Source organism: Hyla sarda, chromosome 1 (genome assembly GCF_029499605.1).
Source record: "Hyla sarda isolate aHylSar1 chromosome 1, aHylSar1.hap1, whole genome shotgun sequence".
Classification (NCBI taxonomy): Eukaryota; Metazoa; Chordata; class Amphibia; order Anura; family Hylidae; genus Hyla; species Hyla sarda.
The window spans coordinates 302,632,304-302,657,685 of record NC_079189.1 but is presented as its reverse complement, the minus strand read 5'-3'; the positions used below and the strand labels follow the sequence as shown (position 1 = coordinate 302,657,685).

At 40.0% G+C, this 25,382-nt stretch overlaps 1 protein-coding gene across 11 annotated transcripts in view; it reads left to right on the top strand.

The window, feature by feature from the left end:
- Positions 1-23,674, top strand: part of MYO9B (myosin IXB) — a 195,539-nt gene extending 171,865 nt beyond the window's left edge. For 8 of the 11 annotated variants that reach the window (XM_056518137.1, XM_056518135.1, XM_056518143.1 and 5 more), the window contains 7 exons: positions 2,209-2,314; positions 5,006-5,137; positions 6,080-6,203; positions 7,276-7,323; positions 7,693-7,826; positions 11,187-11,314; positions 18,370-23,674. In XM_056518137.1, the coding sequence (XP_056374112.1) occupies positions 2,209-2,314; positions 5,006-5,137; positions 6,080-6,203; positions 7,276-7,323; positions 7,693-7,826; positions 11,187-11,314; positions 18,370-18,782 (1,085 nt within the window). In that variant the 3' untranslated portion in view covers positions 18,783-23,674. Of the gene's footprint in view, positions 1-2,208; positions 2,315-5,005; positions 5,138-6,079; positions 6,204-7,275; positions 7,324-7,692; positions 7,827-11,186; positions 11,327-18,369 lie in introns of all 11 variants that reach the window. The other 3 variants (XM_056518145.1, XM_056518139.1, XM_056518144.1) reach the window with 2 other exon arrangements.
- Positions 23,675-25,382: the final 1,708 nt, after the last annotated feature.

Below are 25,382 nucleotides of genomic sequence, written 5' to 3'. Positions count from 1 at the left end.
GTACTTCCTGATGCTTCCACCATTCTGGGGGTTCTTGTTTCTGGCCTTGGCGAGGTTCCGGTCCCGCTCTTCTCCACCATTTTTCTGCAGAGGCAGTCTGTGTTCACCACTCCATGTCCTGTCCTGGCCTAGGTGCTCGTCAGCTGGAGTGTTCACTCAGGCTTGAGTTTCCCTGCCTCTCCTGGTTTGGGACTCCAGGGTCCCTCCATTTCTTCCTGGATCTGGGATCTTCTGTTTCTCTGGGTGACGGCTCCGATGTTCCAGATGGCTTTGCCTCCTTCTCAGGGTAGAGGGCCTGCCGGTCATTCTGCCGGTTAGTCTGGCCATACAGGCGTAGTCCACCTTGTCGCTCTCATGGCTATGCGGCATACTCTTGGGTTCTCCCTTCCTCCCGGATTTTCGTTGGGTGGTCTTAGGATTGAGGAGTTGAGTCTGGCCCTCTCAGTTTGGATGGTCGGCAGGTGTATGTGCCCTAGCCTTCTTCCGGGCCGGTTTCTTTGGGCGCTCGGGACTGTACATGAGTTTTGCTTTATTTCTCTCTTTGTCCTATTCTAGCGGCTTTGGGATCTGCCTTCTGAACCTTTCCTTCTTGCTGTGTGCTCAGCTGTTTTTTTCCACTTGTCTCTCTCCTCCTCCTCTGCCCTATGGTTGCAGTTGGACTCCTGTCAGGGCTCTCCCTTCCAGCTTCTCCAGCACGTTTCTCTTCTGGGAGTGGGGTTTGCTCGCCATGTTTGCCTTACTTGGACAAATCTCTGCATTAGGGGTTCTCTTTATCTCTCTCTCTTCTGCGTTTTGGCCAGGCCTTGGTGGTCTGGCGTCTTCTGTCTTTTCATCAGTGGTGTCTTCTGCTCTCCTGCCAGGACCGATTCAGCCCAGCTACCTCCAGGGTGACCATTTGTTGTTTTATTTGGATGCCTGTCGGACTCAAGCCCCCTGCGGGGGCTTCCGGGTATTTGGTTGACTGTTTCCTCTGAGCCTCGTCAACTTTCTTGGGCGAATGGTTATGGCTCAGTCTCTGGCCTGACCTTCCCTTCTCTGATGGTTCTTTTTTCCCACCCCAGGGACTGCTTTGGGACACCCCATGGTCTGTGTCACCCGATAAGGCGACCGAGAAAAGGAGATTTTTTTTTGTACTCACCGTAAAATCTTTCTCGTAGCCTTCATTGGGGGACACAGCACCCACCCATTTATGGTTACCTGGTCAGGTTGTTTGTTGCCTGTTATTACTTTTGATGTCCTTCGGACGTTTCATCCTTTTGTGGTTTGGTTTCTCCTACTGCTTTGTGACACAACAGATTAGCTCAGTGCTAGTGGGTGGGTATATCCTGCTGGGAGGAGCCTACTTTTTTTTTTTTTGCCTAGTTTCAGCCTCCTAGTGGACAGCAGCAGAATACCAATGGTCTCTGTGTCCCCCAATGAAGGCTACAAGAAAGAGATTTTACGGTGAGTAGAAATAAAATCTCCTTATTTAATTTTCTATATAGTCAGTAGAGCATAGCATATACACAGCATATTTCCCGCTGCGCAGCTGGAAATACGCTGCATAGTCTCCTATGAGCCGACACACAAGGTTACCCGCAGTAGGCCCTGTATGTGCAGTGAGATTTTGGAGGTGGAGCCAGCGCACGGACATAACTGTTAGGCACACACAGGGCTGGTGCCAGGTAGCCCTGTGTGTCTGCTCATAGGAGAATACGCAGCATATTTCCCACTGCACAGGATAAAATACACTGCATATATCTACATGGGTGAGATTTATCAAAACCTATCCAGAGGAAAAGTTGCTGAGTTGCCAATAGCAACTGATCAGATTGCTTCTTTTATTTTTCAGAGGGCTTTTCAAAAATGAAAGAAGCAATCGGATTGGTTGCTATGGGCAACTCAGCAACTTTTCCTCTGGACAGGTTTTGATAAGTCCCCTATAAGCTGTAATTGATCCAGCACACAACAGACACCAGCGCCATCTGACTTCCCCTATTGACTTTTAATGGGGTCTGTCATGTTAAACGGAAGAAAAGCATTGCATGCAGTGCTGGTCTTATGAATTATCATAAAAAAATCTGCAGTGGAGCCTCCAGTTCAGGTGTTCACTTCCTAACATCCATTGCACTCAACATGGTAATGTCTCATCTTTTGCAAATTATATTTGAAGCCAAGCATTTCTAGAATACAATGTTGTAACACAAAACACAACTGTATTTTCTTTAGAGCTCCCAGGAAAGCAAGAACAGCTTTGTGCGATTTATAAAGTTCTTGGACAACTTCCGCAGGCCAACTATAATAGTTTGGAAAGACTGATCTTCCACCTTGTCAAGTTAGTAAAATGAGTGCTGCTTAGATTAAAAAATTAAAGAAATAATAAAACATAAGAGTTCAGCTCTTCAGTCCAACCCAGTTCCTCTGTGAACCTGCTGATGGCGTTTTGAACACACTGGAACCAGTCCCTGAGGAAGCAGTGTGTTCAGCATGTCATCAGCAGAGTCAGCAGAATGTGTCACCAGGGTGGCCCGAAGCACTGGCCTCTGCAATGTGAGTATGATATAATTAACAATTTTACCTGTAACAAGCTGTAATGTGTTGTGTTTTTTTTTTAAACCCTTAACGACCGTATATTCACGTCCGTGACTGGCTCCAGTTATGTGAACACGCTCAGGAGCTGATCCCGGTTGCTATCATTAACTAGGACCCGTGGCTAAGACCGGACATCTTCGATTGGGCTGATGTCCTGTATTAACCCTTTAGATGCCATGATCAAAGTGGATTGCGGCATCTAAAATGGGGGGAAAACAGTTGCCAGTTAGCTCAGCGGGCTGTTCGGGATGCCACAATTTTACTTTGCGGTCCTGAACAGCTGAGAAGACATCGGGAGGCTCCTTACCTTGCTGTCCGATCGGTGTTTTATTGCGCCAAGCCTGCCACGCAGGCTGTAGCAGCAGAGAACCAGTAACACTGATCAGTGTTATGCTATTGCATAGCATTGATCAGTGTATGCATTCTAAGAATTGCATGCAATAATCCCTTATGGGGAAGAAAAAAGTTAATGTGATTTAACCCCTTCAGTAATAAAAGTTTAAATCAGCCCCTTTTCCCATAAAAAAAAAGTTAATAAAAATAAACATGTGGTTTCACCGCGTGCGTAAATGTACGAACTATAAAATTATAATGTTAATTAATCCGCACGGTCAATGGTGTACACTTAAAAAAAAAAAAAATTCCAAAGTCCAAAATTGCGTATTTTTGGTCACTTTGTATACCCTAAAAAATGTATAAAAAGCGATCAAAAAGTCCCACCCCAAAAAAATGGTACCAATAAAAACTGCAGATCACAGCGCAAAAAAATTGCCCTCATACATCCCTGTATATGAAAAAATAAAAAAGTTATAGAGGTCAGAAGATGACAAATTTTACACAAACTAATTTTGGTGCATGTAGTTATAATTTTTTTTTTTTTTTAAGTAGTAAAATAAAATGAAACATTTATAACTTAGGTATCCTTGTAACCATAAGGGACCTACAGAATAAAAATATGGTGTTATTTTTACCGAAAAGTGCACTGCGTAGAATCGAAAGCCCCCAAAAATTACAAAATGGTGTTTTTTTTCAATTTTGACCCACAAATATTTTTTTTTTATAGTTTTGCCGTAAATTTTGCAGTGAAATGAATGAGGTGGAAAATACGAAAGTGCAAAAATGAAAAAACCTGTGGTCCTTTAGGGGTTAATAATCTATCTTGGTACACAGTCCCTATACATGATCCTCGCCCCCTCCATTCATGTGTGTGGGAGGGGGCGTGCTAGTACAAAGCTGTTATGCCTTTTCCCATAGACCTGAATGGAGGGGGCGTGGCGGCTGTGTTCACCAGTCATGTGGCCCTGCAAGGAGTTCGCTCCGTGCACTGAATGACTGGGGGGCCGTCGTATAGATCGCGGTGGTCCCCAGCGGCCAGACCCCTGTGAGAAGGCATGTCATGTCTAGCTGGGTTCACACTATGTTTTGTGTTTCCGTTGCACTGTTTCCATTTCATTACAAATAGTTTTGCTGTATTTGACCTCACTATTGTGTACAGCAAAATATGTTAAAGGGGTATTCCGGGCAAAAACATTTTATCCCTTATCCAAAGATAAAATGTTTATGCCCGGAATACCCCTTTAATGGGAAGCTGAATCTGTTTTAGCATATACTTTTTTTTTTTACCCTACTTAAGAGTATAGCAAGTATACATTAAAGGGGTATTCCAATGATAAACAATTGGCTCTATAAAATGTAACAGATTTGTAAATTACTACTAATCAAAAAATCTTAATCCTACTAGTACTTATCAGCTGCTGAAGTTTAGTTGTTGTTTTCTGTCTGACAACAGTGCTCTCTGCTGACACCTGTCTGTCTCAGGAACAAACAGAGGTGTCAGCAGACAGCACAGAAAAGAACAACTCAACTTCAGCAGCTAAGTACTGGTAGGATTAAGATATTTGAATTGAAGTAATTAAAAAATCTGTAACTTTCTGGAGCCAGTTGAGATATATATATATATATATATATATATATATATATATATATATATATATATATATATATAATATATGTGTGTGTGTATATATATATATATGTATATGTGTGTGTGTATATATATATATATAATATATGTGTATATATATATATATATATATATATATATATATATCTCTATCTATCTATCTATATCTATATATATATATATATATATATATATATATCTATATATATCTATATATATATATATATATATATATATATATATATATATATATATATATCTATGTTGTAGGAAAACAGCACATCCAAAAAAGGTTCAAATATATTATGGTGCTCGCAGGTCCAGACCCGGGTCAGGGATCCATATATATATATTTAAAAAAAATAGTTTTTCACTGGAATACCCCTTTAAATGTGAACAAAAAAGTAGTGTAAACTGAGCCTTAGTCTAGTGAGCCTTGTTAGATGACTTTGCTCCATTGATTCGTTTCAGGGTTGCTCTTTTAGAGGATGTGAATCGTATGTCTCCAAACTCTTTGGCTATAGTCTTTGCCCCCTGCATACTTCGCTGTCCTGATAGTTATGACCCATTAACAAGCATGAAGGAGGTCTCCAAAGCCACTGTGTAAGTAAGAACTAAGTGACAAGTGGTTTATCTGACCGTATTAAAAATTAGTGGTGGTATCGCTGGTTTTGAAATAATGTACTGTTCTAACTTGTGAAAAGAGAAATGTTCTTCTATGGTATGGGTACGTTTACACAGGGCAGATATGCTGCAGGTGATTTGCATGTGGAAATTCTACACTGTATTAAAGGGGTACTCTGCTGCTCAGCGTTTGGAACAAAATGTTCTGGATAGCCATCACGCCCTCTCCCATAGACTTGCATTGAGGGGGCGGGGTGTGACAGCATGATGGGGCGGGGCTATGACGTCACGAGCTCCCCGCGTCGGCTCTAAGCATTCGGAACAGTTTGTTCCAAACGCTGAGCAGCGGAGTACCCATTTAAAGTAGCAGCAAAGAGAAAAAAATATGCACATACTCCACACTGAAGTCATCCTGCAGTATGGACTTTAAGGGTAGAGTCACATGTGCCATATTTTGCTGCGTTATTATCTACCCATTGAAGTCAATGGGTAGCAAAATCAGCTTCAGAGATATGCAGCAAAATACGGCATGTGTGACCCTACCCTTACTGAGGGTTTTGCTGCCGAAACACTGTGAATCCTCACGAAAAGTGTGGAGAGATTTATCAAAAGCTATGCAGAAAAAAAGTTGGCTAGTTGCCCGTAGCAACCTATCAGTTTCCTTTTTATTATATATGATTCCTTTTTAAGAATGAAGGCAATCTGATTGGTTGCTATCGGTAACTACTCCACTTTTTCTCGGCAAAGGTTCTGATAACTCTCCCCCATTGACTTTTTTTTATATTTTCTGTTGACCTAAATCCGGAACAACAAATCTAGTGTGGTGCAGATTTACCAGTGGGTTTTATTAAATATTTCCGTCTAGTGTGGAAGTACCACTAAAGTACAAGGACTAATTACATTCTGTTTTTTCACTCACAGATGTGTAGAGATGTTACTAAAAGAACAACTGAGACAGTATAAAATTAAAATGCAGGAAATCGGTCTTTTGGAAGCAGCAGAGACTCGTGCAGTGTGCAGACTGTCCCTACTAAGGCAGAGCTCAGTAAGTAATACTAAACAGACCGTGGTTATATATAGGGGTTTATTTGTACAGCAGTTTCTAATTACACTTTTGGATTTTTCAACAAAATATAATGTACAGAGAGTTTTAGTATTCGCTTGGCAAAATATGCAGACTACTCTGCACAGAATTCAGCATTATATTGGTCCCTGAATACTTTATGTACTAATAAACAGTATGGATACATGAAGACCAGATTTTGGACTGAAAGTAAATAAGTTCTATGATACTAATCTTAATTAAATATTAAAATTAATAAAATAGACAATCTTGGATCTCTTTTTTTTTTTTTTTTTTTTTTTTTTTTTTATGTGCTCACTTTGTTATATGGTTTTCAGATATGTCACTAAAGTAGACTCCCCCCACCTCCTCCCCAAAGTTCAACTTACCTGCCTTGTGCAAAGAGCCTCCATTGCACTAGGCTAAATGTGCAGCCTGTACTGGCTTTCGTATACAAGCAACTCTCCTATGAGCCCCCTGTACATGTTTTATATTTCTTTTCTGACTCTGGTTCCGTATTACAATGCTGCCCTGTTATGGCCAGTAGAGGTGCCCCTGTATCAAGGGGCATCTTGAGAACAATAATATTTCATCCATTCAAGTTTTTCCAGCAGAGTAGTGCCAAGAGCATCGCACTTGTGTCTCCAACACTGTCTTTTTCCCATAGTGCATCTTGATGCAATCTCTTCCACAGCTTCCAACACACCAACTTAAATAACTGCCTAATATATACCACCACATGACATGTGCCATTGTCATGTGATAAAAAAAACTCATTGGTATTGAAGAGGACCTGTTGCCAACCCCCAAAAATTGAGCTTGTAATGTTGTTAAATAGCCCTGATCTTAGATCCTATTACAGTTTCTGTTCCTGAGTTCTGAGGAATAGTATAGTATAGTAGTGCACAATAAAGGTCTGCTTACTAGAAAGACACCCTATAGTTCGTTAGTGGTAGTGTTTGGCAGAAAATAATTATGTTTTAGTTTTCTTATCAGTTGTATATTGTGTTCAACTCTGAGACTTGCATCGTCTACCCATTTATTTTTGCAACAGGCATGGTCTGGTCATTTAGGATTTGTTTCTCCTATTGATAATCTTCTGGTAGGTATAAATCTTGTGCCACCTTGTACTGCATGCTTAGAAGTGCCTGAATCACACAGAAATGATTATAAAAAAGCAGACTGTTTTAATGGTCACACTCATATCCTTCTTAAGATTTTGGATTTATTTAATTCTGTGCAATCTGTCAATAGCACGATTGGTCCTGCTTTCAGCGATGACCTAATTACAATTCAAAATTACAAATCGAGATACCAACGTATTGTCCATTAAAATGTTTGCTACTTTTGCACGTGCCAAATTTGCTTCAGAAACAAAATGAACTGAACAGCATATAATGCTATTGGGATTGCGATTTCCATTAACCTGAATATGATAAATGTATATCTCATGACTTTCTGTTATTTGCAGAGTAAGAGCCCATCACCCAGTGGCAATGGTCTACCTGATCTGGAAGCAGTGCAGGAAGTGCAGTTGGAAGACTGTGCGGCTGCTCATGAATCAGAATTACTTATAGAGAGGATAAGATCTATTAAGGATGAAAAGTAAGTTAAGAAAAAAAAGACTGCATGTTATAGTCCCCTATGGGGGCTTAAAATAAATAAATAAATAAAATGTAATAAAAGTTCATTAACCCCTTCCCTATTAAAAGTTTAAATCTCCCCTTTTCCCATTTTTTTAACCCCTTAACAACAACGGACATAAATGTACGTCCTGGCTTTGCAGTACTTCGTGCACCAGGACGTACATTTAAGTCCTGTGTATGACCGCGAGCATAGGAGCGGTGCTCATGTCATACACGGCAGGTTCCGGCTGCTATGAGCAGCCGGGGACCCCGCCGGTAATGGCTGACATCCGTGATTGCACGGATGTCTGCCATTAACCCCTCAGATTGATCAGTACAGATCATGGCATCTGCGGCAATGCGCACGTTAAAATAGATGATCGTATCGCCTGCAGCGCTGCCGCGGCGATCCGATCATCTGTAATGGCGGATGGAGGTCCCCTCACCTGCCTCCATCCCTCTCCCGGCGTCTCCTGCTCTGGTCTGAGATCGAGCAGACCAGAGCAGAAGATGACCGATAATAATGATTAGTGCTATGTCCTATGCATAGCACTGAACAGTATTAGCAATCAAATGGGGACATAAAAAGTGTTCAAAAAATAAATGTAAAAATAAAAGTAAAAAAAAAAGAAAAATCCCCTCCCCCAATAAAAATGAAAATTGTCCGTTTTTCCCATTTTACCCCCAAAAAGTGTAATTTTTTTTTTTATAAACATATTTGGTATCGCCACATGCGTAAATGTCCGGACTATCAAAATATAATGTTAATGATCCCGTATGGGGAACGACGTAAACGCAAAAAATAAAAGTCCAAAAATGCTGCTTTTTTGTCACATTTTATTCCCCCAAAAATTTTTTAAATATGATCTAAAAGTTTTATATATGCAAATGTAGTATTGATAAAAAGTACAGATGACGGCGCAAAAAAATGAGCCCTCATACTGCCCTATATACAGAAAAATGAAAAAGTTATAGGTGGTCAAAATAGGGCGATTTTAGATTACTGAATTTGTACAGAAAGTTTTAGATTTTTTTTTAAGCGGTACAAAAATATAAAAGTATCTAGCCATGGGTATCATTTTAATCGTATTGACCCACAGAATAAAGAACACATGTAATTTTTACCGTAAAGTGTACAGTGTGAAAACGAAACCCTCCAAAATGTGCAAAATTTTGGTTTTCATTTAAATTTTCTCCCTAAAAAAATATTTTTGGGGGGTTTGCCGTACATTTTATGGTAAAATGAGAGGTTTTATTACAAAGTACAATTGGTCACGCAAAAGGAAAGCCCTTATATGGGTGTGTAGATGGAAATATAAAAGACTTATGGATTTTAGAAGGCGAGGAGGAAAAAACGAAAACGCAAAAATAAAATTGGCCTGGTCCTTAAGGTGAAAATGGGCTTGGTCCTTAAGGGGTTAAATAAAATAATAGAATAAAAATAATCATATGTGGTACCGCCGCGTGCGTATATGTCCGAACTATTAAAATATAAGGTTAGCTAAACCACACAGTCGATGGCGTACACGTAAAAAGTACCAAAGTCCAAAATTGTGCATTTTTGGTCACTTCATATACCATAAAAATATTTAAAAAAGCAATCAAAAAGTCCCATCAAAACAAAAATTATACCAATAAAAACTAAAGACGATGGGGCAAAAAATGTGTCCTCATACCGCCCCGAACATGGAAATATAAAGTTATAGGGGTCAGAAGATGCCAGTTTTAAACATACTAATTTTGGTGAATGTAGTTTATATATTTTTTATGTATTAAAATGAAATAAAACCTATATAAATTGGGGAACCTTGTAACCGTATGGACCTACAGAATAAAGATAAGGTGTCATTTTTACCGAAAAAGGGCACTGCGTAGAAACAGGAGCCCCCAAAAGTTAAAAAATTGAGTTTCTTTTTTTAATTTAATTTTTAAAAAAATTTTTGGTTTTGCTGCAGGTTATAGTAATAAATAAGTGATGTCATTACAAAGTACAATAGGTGGCGCAAAAAACAAGACTTTATATGGGTCTGTAGGTGCAAAATTGAAAGTGTTATGATTTTTAGAAGGGAAGGAGGAAAAGACGAAAATGAAAAACTAAAATTTTTTGTTAAATCAACTGATGCCAGAAAGTTAAACAGATTTGTAAATGACTTCTGTTTAAAAATCCTAATCCTTCCAGTACTTATCAGCTACTGTATACTACAGAGGAAGTTCTTTTCTTTTTAAATTTCTTTCCTGTCTATCCACAGAGCTCTCTGTTGACACCTCTGTCTGTCTCGGGAACTGTTAAGAGCATGATAAGTTTGCTATGGGAATTTGCTCCTGGTCTGGACAGTTCCTGAGACAGACAGAGGCGTCAGCAGAGAGCACTGTGGACAGACAGGAAAGAAATTTAAAAAGAAAAGAACTTCCTCTGTAGCTTACAGCAGCTGATAAGTACTGGAAGGATTACATTTTTTATATAGAAGTAATTTACAAATCTGTTTAACGTTCTGGCACCAGTTGATTTAAAAAAATACCCCTTTAAGGTGAAAATAGAGTCCCCTAAGGGGGTTAAAAAATGTCGCTGGAATGGAGAAAAATACAACAATTTATACAACAATTTGAGCCATAGCTTATGGATGGTGGATACCTAGGGTGATAGAGCAAGGAGTCTATTTTTTGTGCACTGGTCTAATTTGTTCTTTACAGTCCACACTTTTACATAGTAGAATTTTGGTTAGCATTTTGCATTTCGTTTTTGTGGTAGTAGTATTATTTGTAAGTTAAAACTAGGAGATGTTAAGTCCAAAACATGGAAGATGTTAAAACCATTCTATCATATATTGTTGATGATGCTATGTAAGGGTTAATGCTATGGTGAAAAGGGAATTAAAAATAAATCTGCTAAAGAAAAAAAACCTCACTGGACACAAACTCAAACACAAACATTTCTTTATAGTTACCCCTTTCTAGTTTATTGATTGGTATAGCAAGGGGTCATTGTACCTGCCACTTGTAATGTAATTAAGGGTGCTGCTGCCTTTCTCACTTAATGGGCTACTTTGCCTGTAGGCATTTTATATTACCCAGCAGAGGGATAGGGCCTTTTTTTCTTTTCTGTAATCATTTACACGAACTGTTCACTTTTCTTCTTTGCTTATGCTTTCCTTTATAGCTTGAAACTATAATAGGTATATACTATAAACAAAAATGTATAAAGTTAGCAGGGAGGAAGGGGCTCCTGGCTGTTCAGTTCAAGTGATTGGGGTTTGGTCAAAGAGTTAGGTTTACATTAACCTTGTATAGTCAAGTTAATTTATTTCCGAGTACCTGTGTACTTATATATATTGTATTGTAGGGAAGATATTACTTATCGACTTCCAGAACTTGAACAGCGTGGCTCAGATGAAGAGAATATGGACTCTGAAACCTCAAACAGCACAGAGAGTTTATTGGACGATAGACCTGTTCCTGTTGAAAAGGAAGGTCAGTATTAAGGTAGTGTGTCCTTATTCCTTCTATATCAAAATATTGCATGCCGAGTTCTTCACAAACATGACATATCAGAATGGTTACACTAAGGATGTGTTGTCTATTATGGTATGTTTATATGGAACATAATTGCTATATTTTTCACATCTGCAACACCATACAGTCCACACTGTCTCATACTATTCAGTCAGTGCTGACCGTGTCATACAGTGTAGGAACACACCCCCAGCTAGTAGCACCCTGTTGGCTATTTATCCATATATGTTTAGTAAAAATAACAGCAGAATGGCACAACACAGAGCACAGAAGAAAGATTTTCCAGAATAAATATTTATTGGGAAATACATATATTTGATAAAACAGGTAAGGAAAACCATAGGTCCTGAACGCTGAACAGTATCACAGAGTACAAAGCTGTACCCTCCCTCCAACTACAAGTCCCAGGATCCCATGTTTGTAAGTTTGAGGTAACTTTTCTCCCACACATCAGTCTCCCCATTCATTGCAGCAATACTAGGCTCTTTCTCGGTCACTCTTCATTGTGGGACACCTTACTGATGGGTATATGCTCTTGCCACTAGAAGGTGCTGACACTAAGGAAAAAAAGTCAGCACCTCCCTGGCAGGATATACCTGTCCACTGGAAGTGAGGTAATAAGTTTAGCTGAGTGTTAGTAGGAGGCAAAACACAGGCCTGGAGTTCTCCAGACCTGGTCTTCTTTTATTATTTTCTAGTAAGGGCTGTTTAGTTAGTTTTTTTTTTTTCCCTCCCTTTTGTTTCTCATTTTCAGGTGGGGGTTCGGGAGCATGGCGCTACCGGTTCCGCCATATGCGACAAAGTGGCATGGAACATAAGAGTATGGGCCGTCAACCCTTATCACCAATGGCCAGCGACAGGGTTGTACCCTGGGTCCGGGTCCCCCTATGGTCCCTGCTCACCCCGCTAGCTTAGCCTGGTATGATGCAGGTGACACTTTGCTGGTTGAAGTCAGTCGTAGGTGAGTATTGGCGGGTTTGGTATGCCTGAGTCTCATCTCACCCACTCCTTGTTTTCCCCTTCCCTGGGGGCCTATTTCTTTGAGCACTTCCTACTCTACTGCTGCTCACGCAGCCTTGGCACTCTCGTCTGTTGGGGAAGTTTATGCATTCTTACAGGGCTCTGTGACAGCCGGCCTTGCCACCACCTGTTGTTGGGTCCTGCCATTGCTCTCCTCCTCCCTCGGCACATTCTCCCTGGAAGGCTGTGTTCATCCTTCTCTTGACAGTGCCAGTTGCGCTACACTGACACTTCAGTCTTCTGGAGTAACCTTCATGTGCTCAGGACCTGGGAGTTCCAGCTGGGTTGCTTTTTGTTTCTCCTTCTGTTCCCGCCCTGATGGGATGTGGCTTCGTATTGCTCCGGTCCGCTTGAACTACTGGGGTCCAAGAGTGGTTGGTCTATTTGTCTTGGATTCTATCCTTGGTTGCTGTGGCGTGCCTTCTTCTCTAGGTCGGCCCTCCTGATTGATGGGACTTAGTGGAGCTTGGGGTCTCAGGCATGTGTAGCGATCCTGCCCAGACTTTCCCGCAAGCCCATTTATGAGGCGGCATTTCTGTGTCACGCTTCCTGTTGTCTCAACATGACATTTGGCCACCCGGAGCGTTTCGTGGATGTTGGGTTTACCTACTCTCAAAGTGTAAGTCTCCCAGGAGTCTCAGAACCCTCCATTTCCCTTGTCGGATGCGCCAGTGTTCAGGGATGCTCGTTTTCACAGTTTTCTGCTCCTTTCTTGACCGTTTATCCCTTTTTGGCCGTTGTTTCTTTCCGTCTCCTCCCTCGGGGTCCGTGTATCCCGAGATGGGGGGAGCGTTCCGGTTTTCTGGATTACGCCAGTAGAGCTGATTTCACCTCCCGAGTGCTCGCGTTGGGTCCCTGGGTTTTGGGTCTGCAGTTGGTCAGGTCATTGTTTTTCTGCAACAGGCCTCCCTAGAGCCGGTTTCCGTCTCTTCTTTTTTCCAGTGGTTTTCTGGTCCCCACCTTCTGCTTGGGCATATGCTGCCCTGGTGTGTTTTCCGCCCTGTTTTCGCATGCAGCCCTATGTCTAGTTCCTACTTCCTAGGATGCTTCCGGGACATCTTGTTTTGTGGTCGACCTTTTCTTGTCTCTCTATTATGACCATCCCTTCCCTTTGCGTCCCATTTCCATGGACGGGCGATCTTCCAGGAGCTAAATTTCTGGGCCTTGGTTGTCTCTTGCCCAGGGTCTCGTCTGCAGACCCTACGGTCGAATTGGTTCGGTATCTGGACTGTTTTCCTTTCTCTGGTGATTGTTCTTCCCACCCTTGGGGACTGCTTTGGTACGACCCATCAGTAAGGTGTTCCCCAATGAAGAGCGACCGTATCCTTCATTGGGGGACACTGCACCCACCAATTTCCGGTTCTTGGGTTTTTTGTCCAGGATTCTTTTCAGGGCTTTTGTGACAAAACTGATTGCCTCATTTCCAGGGGGCGGGCATATCCTACCAGGGAGGAGCCAACTTTTTCCGTTAGTGTCAGCACCTCCTAGTGGCAAGAACATATACCCATCAGTAAGGTGTCCCCTTCAATAAGGTGCTACGAGAGAGAAATTTTACAGTGAGTAAAAAAAATCTCATTTTTCCATGCATGCTGTGCTTGATAAAATATGGTGTTGCTTAAACAATCTTTCGCTTTATTTGTAAAATATAATACTATTGGTCAAACTTAATATAATAAAAATACAAAGGTGACACAAATGATAAATAAGATTCCTTATTAATCATCAAATAAAATCATGTAATAAAACGTACATCCAAGATTGCTATAATGTGTAGCTGCATTATAATGAATTTTTTATTTTACAATTTTATTTATATATTGAAATAATTGTTTACCATAATGGTCATGGTATGAAAATCAACTATATGTGGTGGTATACAGGAATTCTTTGAGTGGGAATATAGATATCCGCTTATAACTTGTGTTTTTTGCTGCTACTTTATTGTGATTATTTATCCTTTACTTATTTATAGATGTTAATATCCATAGTAGCCCCTCCCCTTTTTACTCTTCTAAGATATCATGGGAATTCCTATAGTGTATACAGTCATGTCCGTAAATGTTGGCACCCCTGAAATTTTTCAATAAAATGAACTATTTCTCAGAAAAGGATTGCAGTAACACATGTTTTGCTATACAAGGTTTATTCCCTTTGTGTGTGTTGGAACTAAACCAAAAAAGGATTGAAAGAAAGCAAATTGGACATAATGTCACACCAAACTCCAAAAATGGGCTGGACAAAATTATTGGCACCCTTAACTTAATATTTGGTTGCACACCCTTTGGAAAAAATAACTGAAATCCTTTGCTTCCTATAACCATCAATAAAATCAAAACCGAATGACCAGGGAGTCAGGAGTTTGTCTGGCGCAGAAAGGAACCATCAGGCAGCCAAGTAAAATCAATGTATTTATTAGATGCAACGCGTTTCGCTGCGCATGCGCAGCTTCATCAGGCATGACAAGGGAAGGCTGGTAACAGATATATATACCTCCAGGAATTAACCATTAGAGTGCTTTTTTTGAAAGAGTTGTTACATAGAATTACATATCCATGTGACAATGTATGAAAAAAATATATAAAAAAACCATCAATAAGCTTTTTACACCTCTCTGCCGGAATGTTGGACCACACTTACTTTGCAAACTGCACCATGTCTCTTATTGGAAGGGCGCCTTTTCCTAACAGCAATTTTAAGATCTCTTCACAGGTGTTCAAAGGGATTTAGATCTGGACTCATTGCTGGCCACTTCAGAACTCTCCACCGCTTTGTTGCCATCCATTTCTGGGGGCTTTTTGATGTATGTTTGGGGTCATTGTCCTGCCTTAAGACCCAAGATCTCGGACACAAACCCAGCTTTTTGACACTGTGCTGTACAGTACGACCCAGATTCCGTTGGTAATCCTCAGATTTCATTATGCCTTGCCCACATTCAAGTCACCCAGTGCCAGAGGCAGCAAAAAAAAATCATTGAACCTCCACCATATTTCACTGTAGGTACTGTGTTCTTTTCTTTGTAGGCCTTATTAAGTTGTTGGTAAACAGTAGAATAATGTCTCTGAATTAGCAGTGGGGTTCTCCTGGGCCTCCTGCCATAGCGTTTCATTTAATTTATATGTCGACGGATTGTTTGCACTGACAATGATGCTCCCTGAGCCTGCAGAACAGCTTGAATATCTTTTGGAACTTGTTTGAGGCTGCTTATCCACCATCCGGACTATCCTGCGTTGACACCTTTCATAAATTTTTCTCTTCCGTCCATGCCCAGGTTAGCTACTGTGCCATGGGTTGCAAACGTCTTTATAATGTTGCGCACTGTGGTGAAAGGCAAATCTAGATCTCTGGAGATGGACTTGTAAACTTGAGATTGTTGATATATTTCCACAATTTTGGTTCACAAGCCCTAAGACAGTTCTGTTCTCCTCTTTCTGTTGTCCATGCTTAGTGTGGCACACACAGACACACAATGCAAAGACTAAGTGAACTTCTCTCATTTTTTTATCTGCTTTCAGGTGTGATTTTTATATTGCCCACACCTGTTACTTGCCCCAGGTGAGTTTAAAGGAGCATCACATGAAACAATCTTATTTATCCACAATTTTGAAAGGGTGCCAATAATTTTGTCCAGCCCATTTTCAGAGTTTGGTGTGACATTTTGTCCAATTAGCTTTTTTTCCTCCCTTTTGAGGTTTAGTTCCAATACACACAAAGGGAATAAACATGTGTATAGCAAAACATGTGTTACTACAATCCTTTTCTGTGAGAAATACTTCATTTTCTTGAAAAATTTCAGGGGTGCCAACATTTACGGCCATGACTGTATTTACCATTTTAGAAGCACTACAATTAAACAATACTTACCATCTAACTAATATTAAGAACTATCCGATCAAGTGATATAATTTTTTGACCCATATTCATCTATGATTACTTTGAAAAAGATCAGTATTATGTTTATTAGTTACATGTTTTCACAGGTCGATAACATTTATACTGCATATTTACCACATAACATGATTTTTAAATCTATTCCTGGCATGAGTTTACATAGAGTATGATCTGTTTCTCATTTCTGATTTATACGTTTTGGGGCGTGTGTGGGAAGCCGCGCATGCGCCAATGATACCATAAACACTGTACGATGTCAAGTTCCTGCAAATGTGCTAGCTTGTGCGCAGGAGCAGTAGACCCCGGATCCGCTCTTTACAAATAAGTTGTTGAGTTTGCACACCGAAACAAACAAGGTGATGTAGTTTTCTGTTTGGGGTACATCAATTCCAGTGAGTCTTTCCTAATGGAAGGATGAATGATTGATCACAGGACCTATTGGTGATTATAACATTATGCGTAGTAGTAGGCAGGTCGATAGTCTATTGGATGATGTTATGAGTCTTGCAATAGGATTTAATTCTTGTCAATATGCATTAAGCAGTACCACTGGTTGTTTGTTAGAGGTGTGGCCGTTGACCTCATATTGAGAGGTGGATATAAAACCCTCTGTGCTGCGTTGTTTGGAGTCAATGTCTTATAACTTCTGAGCACATCACGTATGTGACGAAACATGTTAGCGGGGGGGGGGCACTGTGATTGATTTGTATTTTAAGTTCAACCCAAGTACTAGAGATGAGCGAACTTCCAGTAATTCGATTCGTCACAAACTTCTCGGCTCGGCGTTTGCTGACTTTAGCCTGCATAAATTAGTTCAGCCTTCAGGTGCTCCGGTGGGCTGGAAAAGGTGGATACAGTCCTAGGAGAGAGTTTTGCAGGTCTGTATCCACCTTTTCCAGCCCACCGGAGCACCTGAAAGCTGAACTCATTTATGCAGGCTAAAGTCAGCAAACGTCGAGGTGAGAAGTTCGTGACGAATCGAAGTTCGCTCATCTCTAACAAGCACCATAAACCTTGGACACACACTGCAGGTGTGCTTAGGAAATATGTCCCATCGTATCCTTATAAGCGACCACGAATATATAATGATGAGGTGCATAACAGTGCTGGGTTTTTAGTTCTAACTTTTTTTGCTCATAAGTATAATTTGGAATTAAAAGTTGTTTTAAAACTCTCTTTAGTGAGTGATAAAAAGTGGACATTATCACTCCGCTTTCACGGCTGAGTTGCTTTACAATTTAATATTACAACTTGGCTTCATTAACTTCAACTGAATGAAGCTGCAATACCACACACAATTTTAGAACAAGGGTGGTGCTGTTTTTGGAAGAAATTAGCTCAGTTTTTCGAATACTGAAGAACACCTTTTAGGCTAGGTTCAGACTACGGAATTTCCGCATGCAATTCCGCTTTGAAATTGCAGGCGGAAATTCCGCTTGCTAAAATGTATAGTGTAGTGAATGGGTTTCCGTTGACAAATTCACACTTCGGAATTTGTGAATGGAAAATCTGCTTGGAAATTTCCGCCTGAAGAAAGGCGTTGCTCTTTCTTTAGGTGGAAATCCGTGCGGAACACATTGCAGTCTATTGGAGACTGCAGTGTCCGCACGGTCCTAGTGCCGACTGATTCAGTCAGCGCTGGCCGCACTCTGAATCTCCGGGCGGAAATTTTCCATAGTCTGAACCTAGCGTTAAAGTTTCCAGTCGTAAAAAAGTGATGGCATATTGCTAGAATGTCATTGTTTGATCACCAGTTGGGTTCCAACTGCCAACCCCAGATTACGTTTTTCCTTCACCTTTATTTTTCCTTAAATGTCTAGATGGGAGCAATTCAAATATCTGTATACTGCCTTGGATATAAGAGGCACTGTACAGGAAAAACTCACACTGTAGCTCTTTACTGATGATCTCCGAGAGAGAACCCTAACTAGCAAAAGGTTTGACTATCAAATTAATATAAAATATAATTGGCTGTATAGAATACGTAGTTTTGCCTTTCAAGACCAGAATAATTTTAATGGTAGCATAGCCATGCACATGTTTATTTTTCAAGACCAGGAGACTGTTTTGCATAATTGTATGTTTTTATTATTTATTTTTTACAGCACCTTGTGTGGTGGATGTAGCTGCTGTGTCTCAACCAGTGGGGAAAAACAACAATTTGGTAACCAAGGCCCTTACATTCACATTGAATCCTCCTCCAAGTATCAAGAGAAGGCCTTCCTCCTTTCTTGCAAAAATGAGAGGCACGAGACGAAATCCTGTACTGCCAACTGCCAATATAAAGTTACCCCCTGGAATATCCAAAGCCACAGAATGCCCTGATGATTCAAATGGTGTTCGAAGGAGAGAGCAGCCTGGGCGAAGAACTGACAGCATCCAGTCTGTTTATGTCCTTGATGGTTCTGAATTGGGAGCCTCACAGGGAACTCTAGATTATGAACCTACAGCCAAACTAATACGTCGTTTCTCAGATCCTCATCTCCAGATCCCCTGTCCTGAAGAGTCCAACCTATGAACCATGATAAAAAAAAAATCTGTCCTCCCTGTCTATTGCTGAAAGGAACTACTTTGGACTAATGAGGCAAAAATATCAATGATAATTGTAGGGGAAGTGTATTCATTTATATATTTAAACAGACTGTTACCCTTCACTTCTGTACAACATGTAGTGTTGGGGTGTGTGAATGGAATGCTGAGTAAATGGAGTGAGTGTTACCATTCCTACAGAAGTGTAGGAGTTGAGTTCCAATCCAGTCATTCCTGGTTTGTAATATCATAGGACCAAAGGTGTCATTTTTTTTTTGCCTTGTGCACCTGTTACAGTAATATTTTTAAAATGTATATGAAAAAACGTTTTTAATATTTTGTTGCAGTTTTTTTTATATATATAAATGTATGTAGTACGAGAAGGGCCAAACTATAAAGAGATGCCAGAGGTGTTCAGTTTTATTTGAAGCGTTTGCCCAGATTTATCAGCCAGTCTTAGACAAAAATGGTTTTGCCCAGAACAACCAATCACCAATGGAAACTGAGTTGTGATTGGTCGTTATAGGAAAAACCAGACAGTTTTAGTTTTAAGCAGAATAAATTTGGGCCTCTGTTCTTCTTTGTAGAGATGACAGCATCTTCAGCAAGATGCAGTAATAGAATGTAAGTGTCCGCCTTTAGAGAGAGTGCTGATCAAAGGTCTAGCACTACAAAATACAAAGGCCATGTTATATACACAATGACACAGGAGTAGGAGCAACAGGTGCCTTATCAGTATGATTTGTTTTTAGTTACGTTCTATTTGCACATCTACACATGTACATACCGCAGGTCATGCTGCCTATTTGCCCATTTACAACTGAAGCACTAATTGTTTTAGCTGTAGTCAAGTTTACTCCATCTGACTTGCAGCATTAGCATTCCCATTCTGCTTCTTGATGTTCCCAAAATGTTATATACTATAAATATTCTATTGAATTGACTTATGTTAACCTTAGACATAAAGGTTATAGGGAAGTTATTGTATTGTAAGTGCGTTGTTCCATGTTTATTAGTAGCTCAAGAAACCATTAGTATTCATGTATGGATGATTAGAGTTGTAACCCATGGAGCAAATTTCTGTTTTTCTTCTGACATTTTACAGATATGATAGTATTTTTCCAAATTAATGATTTACTGTGACCATTGTTCAGTCAAGAATCTTAACAAGATAGTATGTTATTCAAAAAGGCTTTGTACATCTTTGCAACCAAAACATTTTGTATTATATTGAAAAATCAAGCAACTTTCCTTAGGTTTAAAATAAAAACTTAGATTTTTTGTTTCAGACTTGTGCCCAGATCTGTCAATCTGTTGGAAACAAAAATGGGAGTTTTTTGCCCATAGCAACCAATCACAGTTCAGCTTTCAGGTAAAATGTAAACTGAACAGTGATTGGTTGCTATTGGCAAAACACTCCCATTTTTGTTTCTAACAGACTGTTACAATAATAACACAATGGCCCAGATAGTTCAGTCTGTTAGAAACAAAAATGGGAGTGTTTTGCCCATAGCAACCAATCACAGTTCAGCTTTCAGGTAAAATGTAAACTGAACAGTGATTGGTTGCTATTGGCAAAACACTCCCATTTTTGTTTCTAACAGACTGTTACAATAATGACACAATGGCCCAGATAGTTCAGACAGCAAACATACAGTAGTGTCTCATACTTTTTTCTATTTGTCCTTTACTTTGGGCTAATGCATATGTGGTAAGTTAGTAGGAATTATAGAACAGTAGGAATATGAACACAGAATTTTTGATAAAACCGTAAACAAAACAATAGAAAACTTTTATTTAAGGCCAATTACAAAGTTGCTTCATTTTATCGGCATATAATGCAAATCGTTAAGGTGGATGTAGCCTTTAAATTATCCGAACCAGAAGCTAGATGAATGTTTTGCACCACAATGGCATTTTTGTGCTAAGTGGTTTTAGAAAATGTAATATGAAATATTCTGATAACATTTAAAAAGTTCTTCTCCACTAATCCAAGCTCTTCTACATTTTCCGAAAAGAGACAAACATAAAGGTGAATGCTTTTGGCTTCATAGCTGCCCAGCTCTAAATTCCCTGGCTTGAATATAAAGAGCCACTACCCTATGGAATATTTAAAGCCTAATGAACGTAGATACAGATGACATTGGTTTTGTACTTTCTTCTTCCCACAGTCTAGGTTTCCATTTGAAAGCATTTTTAAGCTTAAACATTGATGCACTCAACACATAAAGCAGAGTAACTTTGAGAATACATTGCTTGTAATAAATTCTGCTCCAGAGGTGCATTCACAAATTAGAGCACTGAATAATTTGACAGCATTTGCTGTTCGTTTGTTACTATTGTATTGACTTCTTTATATTTTATTTTTCAAAATGCATACCTAAGTAGATAAATAAAACCTCTTAGGATATGTTCACACAGTACAATTTCTCTATAGCAGAAGAATGCCCTGAGCAGTGACAGTGGCAAAAAGTCCAAGGGAAGCCTCAAACTTCTGGCACATATATTATGTGTTCAAGGGTACAATTTGGCCCCATCCAGTAGGGCTTTTCGGAGTACGGTCCTTTCCAAAAATAAATATGTTCCATAGTTGGCATTGTAAAACTGTGGGTGCGCACTGAATGCTTTTTTAGGGCATTATGGTACATGATGTGTATTGAGTGAACCTAGCATTAGAATGCCTTGCATCAAAGATTGTTGAAAGCTTCCAGCAGACTAGTGAATGCAGCTCTGGACTACAACTCAGGATCAGTAGAAGTAATGTAGTGTATTTACAAAGGTCCTCAACTTTTTAAGCAGGTTATTTATACATATATGGTGAAGATGCACTTTAAAGAATTCTGTAAGGTGGGGTATTCAGATCAATACTCCATCATAATTGAATGCAATAAAATGCTACACTGCTATTTTGTTATTGATCTATTATAAATATTTGGTGATCGCCTCATTTAAGTCAGCTTTTGTCCACCGTGGTACATTGCACTCTTATGACTCTTAAGTGCCTTATTACCCATGAATGTACTGGAATGTCAGAACTTTTAAGAGCTTAATTGGGTTGCCCACAATATTACCTTTTCATGCTCCCAGTCACTCCACCCTGCACTTGTCTTAGAAGTATGCTATCCGAGATGATAGGGGGCAGGTAACCTAGCTCTATCATCGCATGTGGGGAAACTACAACTGCATGCAACGTCCAGTAGCTCAATGCCAATATCGTGGCTACATTATGCGGCACCTTTGGTCTTGGAATATATAGTTTCAAGACTTGCATAGGGTGGAGGTAGATTACTTGAGAGCAGAACAGGTAGGATGAATCCTGGACAACCCCTTTTGTGTTTTCATGTAATATGCTTAACATGTTAGTGGTGAGGGGCCACCTTTTATTTATCATTTTCTGCATTATCATCAAATTCACAGGAAGGTGGCCATTGTTCTTATGCCTTGAATATATTTAATAAGTATTAAGTACTTTGCCTCAGATTTGTTTAAAAATATTAGCACTAAAACTTTCCATATGTGTAAGATAGCTGTTGGCCAAAAAGTAATTCAGCCTACTATTATCGATATAATCCCACCTAACACATGCACACTGAGCTCTGTAAAAGCATGCATGTGTTCTGAATGGGGAAAAGGGGGTAATCCGCTTCTAGGCTCCTCTTGCAGAATCTTATCTCCCTAAGAACAAAATGATCTAGGACGATCCTTCCCGCCCCCAACATATGTCATCTGAGAAGGGCTAGAAGACTATTACACACAGAACATGCCGATTTTTGATTTGGTTTCTGCATTGAAATTCCCAACAACAAAAAAACACATTCCATTGGTTTTATTGGAAATCTGAGCTGTAGTTTATAAGATGTAGATTTAAATGGGTTTTACCATCTTGTAAACGTATTTACTATCCACAGGATAGGGCAGGGTTTTCACACTCTCTTTCAGTGAGGGCCACATCAGCCTTATGGTTGTCTTCAAAGTGCCATTTGTAATTTTTAAGACTATATAACTGTAACTACTCCTTAAATAACCACATCACCATATTACTACACTTTAAATAACCATATCACCATATTACACACAAAAGTTGTTCAATTTGTTCTACCAGAGATGTTATGGTATACCACTGGGTAAGTAAAAGGCCAAGATGTCCTTTATGACTAGGTTAGGTGATAGCCATGCCCTTCTACCTGTTTAGCACCAAGCTTCCTATCTGGGAAGGGTGGCTAGGGTTCCTGGCAGATCTTTGATAATGTTGCCACTGCCTGCGAGTTGTTGAACAGAGCAGAGCACAGAATTCAAGATGGCACCTACTCCCTGTACTGCCGCAGACTGTTTACTCTGTTCTTCAAATGTAGAGGACACATTCAGCCCTTGGAGGGTGCAGGGGTCCACAATCTCAAGAACAGGGACCTCAGTCTCCCTTTAGAATGGAGTGGTTAGGTGCACATTCATTTGCTCAATTGGTTCCTTATGGGAGATGCTTGAAACAGTAAAATAATGTACTCTGCTGTATCTGCGACTCTCGTAGAGAATGAATGGAGTGGTGGTCCGGATGCACGACCCACAGATCCATTCTAAATGGAGACTAATAATGTTTCCCGAGATGGGGGGAGGGGGCAGTGGTTGGTCCCTCTGTGATTAGCTAATTATCCCCTATCCTGTGGATAGAGGAAAATCTTTACAAGATGGCTCAACCCAGATTTCTGATACAAAACCACACCTATGGCATGCTGTAGTGTGATCTGTATCCTAAAAGCAAGAATAGTTTCTTGTCTTGTACTCTTCCATTTGAGGACCAGCCTTCTCCAGATGGTATAATAAACAACTGGTATGTACGCAAGAAAGACTAAGTGTCAGGGTGCATACACGCTACGTATCTTAAGATACGGGACCATATACGGCTGGGGAGAGGGGGCGGAGAGTCGGGGGCAGGGCAACCGCATGCCGTATGCGGTCCTGTATCTAATATATTTCAATGAGCGACCGGCGTGAAACACTGCCTCCGGTTGGCTCGGTTTGCCCCATATACGGTTTCCCGACTGGACCTAAAAACGCTGTTGACTACGTTTTTAGGTCCAGTCGGGAAACCGTATACGGGCCAAAACGGAGCCGACCGGAGGCAGCGTTTCACTCCGGACGCTCATTGAAATACATTAGATACGGGACCGCATATGGCAGCGTGCAGTTGCCCCGCCCCCGACTCTCCGCCCCCCTCTCCCCAGCCGTATACGGTCCTGTATCTTAAGAAACGTAGTGTGCATGCACCCTTAGTCTTCTTTGCTTACATACCACAATCTAAACCTGGCCATGCATTAGATGGAAATCGTCTGGTAATGATGATTTAGATGGGATTGATCTGGGGTTGGTTTTTAACATTCTGCCAGAGGAATCTGCTATCCACTTTATTGCCCTTTCTCCATGAAAATACATTTACAAACACACAAACTGCTGAGAAAGGGAGAATAGCAATTCAATCTCGAGTGTATGAGCAGATTCTTCCTGTGTAAGATTTCTAAACTCATAAAATAACATTGTATTTTTTTTTTAAACACAATCCCAATGCTTAAGTAAAGCTGCATTCTCTGAATTGCATCTACAGTGGATAAAATGTATTACTTAGAGGGGTAAAATTAAATATACTGCATTACCTTATATTGTTCCTATATTCTAATCCACATATGCATTCACAATAATACTAGCGCCAGAGCTGAAATCCCCCAGCATTTCATCCTGGCTTAATGTCTGTTCAGAGCGGATTTGATCTCTGTGAAGCAAAGTCCATTATGCGGTCCTACCTCATTATACGATCTCAGCTTTGCTGTTTGATAGTGTGTCTGGTCACAGACTTGTGAACTGTATCCAATGTAATGTACAGACCTGTGAATGCAGGTCTAGACCATAAGAAAGAGTCTTAACAGGACAGAGCCGCATTTGGTCAAGTGCATAATTCTTTCATGCAAACTGGAGTTTTACCTGGAAGACCATGTGGCAATAAGTAGGTAGGGCTTTTTTCCTACTACACTCACTATTTGGGGACTTTTCCCCCAAAAAATACTGTAGTATACTGGCTTGTTTTCATTAGACTTCATTTTTATAGCTGGAGAATTGTCAGGCCCTGTAAATGGCCCAAATCACATCCCAAGTGCAAAACAGTTGAAAATATGAATGAAAAATTGTGACAAGAATAGTTTGGGAAAAAATTGACAGTTAAAATTACAGCTCAAAACATGGCGAGTGAACATAGCCTTTCTCTGCATTTTAATTGAAAATAATTAACGGGCTAGTTAAAAGCTCTGTGTTTGCTGAAATAAAGGCTTTGACTCAGGGCCAGCATATGATAAATGATGTAATGTATTATCTAAACTTTAGGAATGCATTCAGTGGTAAATAGAAAGGCTTGAAATATTGTTCAATATAAGACATTTATAAAAAAAAAAAAAAAAACAGCCTGGCCAATTGTCATGTCTAGTTATTTGCCAAGTCCTGCTAACCAGATAAGCCCCAACAATAATGTTATTCTATGTATTTACATTACAATATTTTCCTAAAATGGTATAGCTGGTATTAATTAAAAGGAATGAATTTCTTAGAT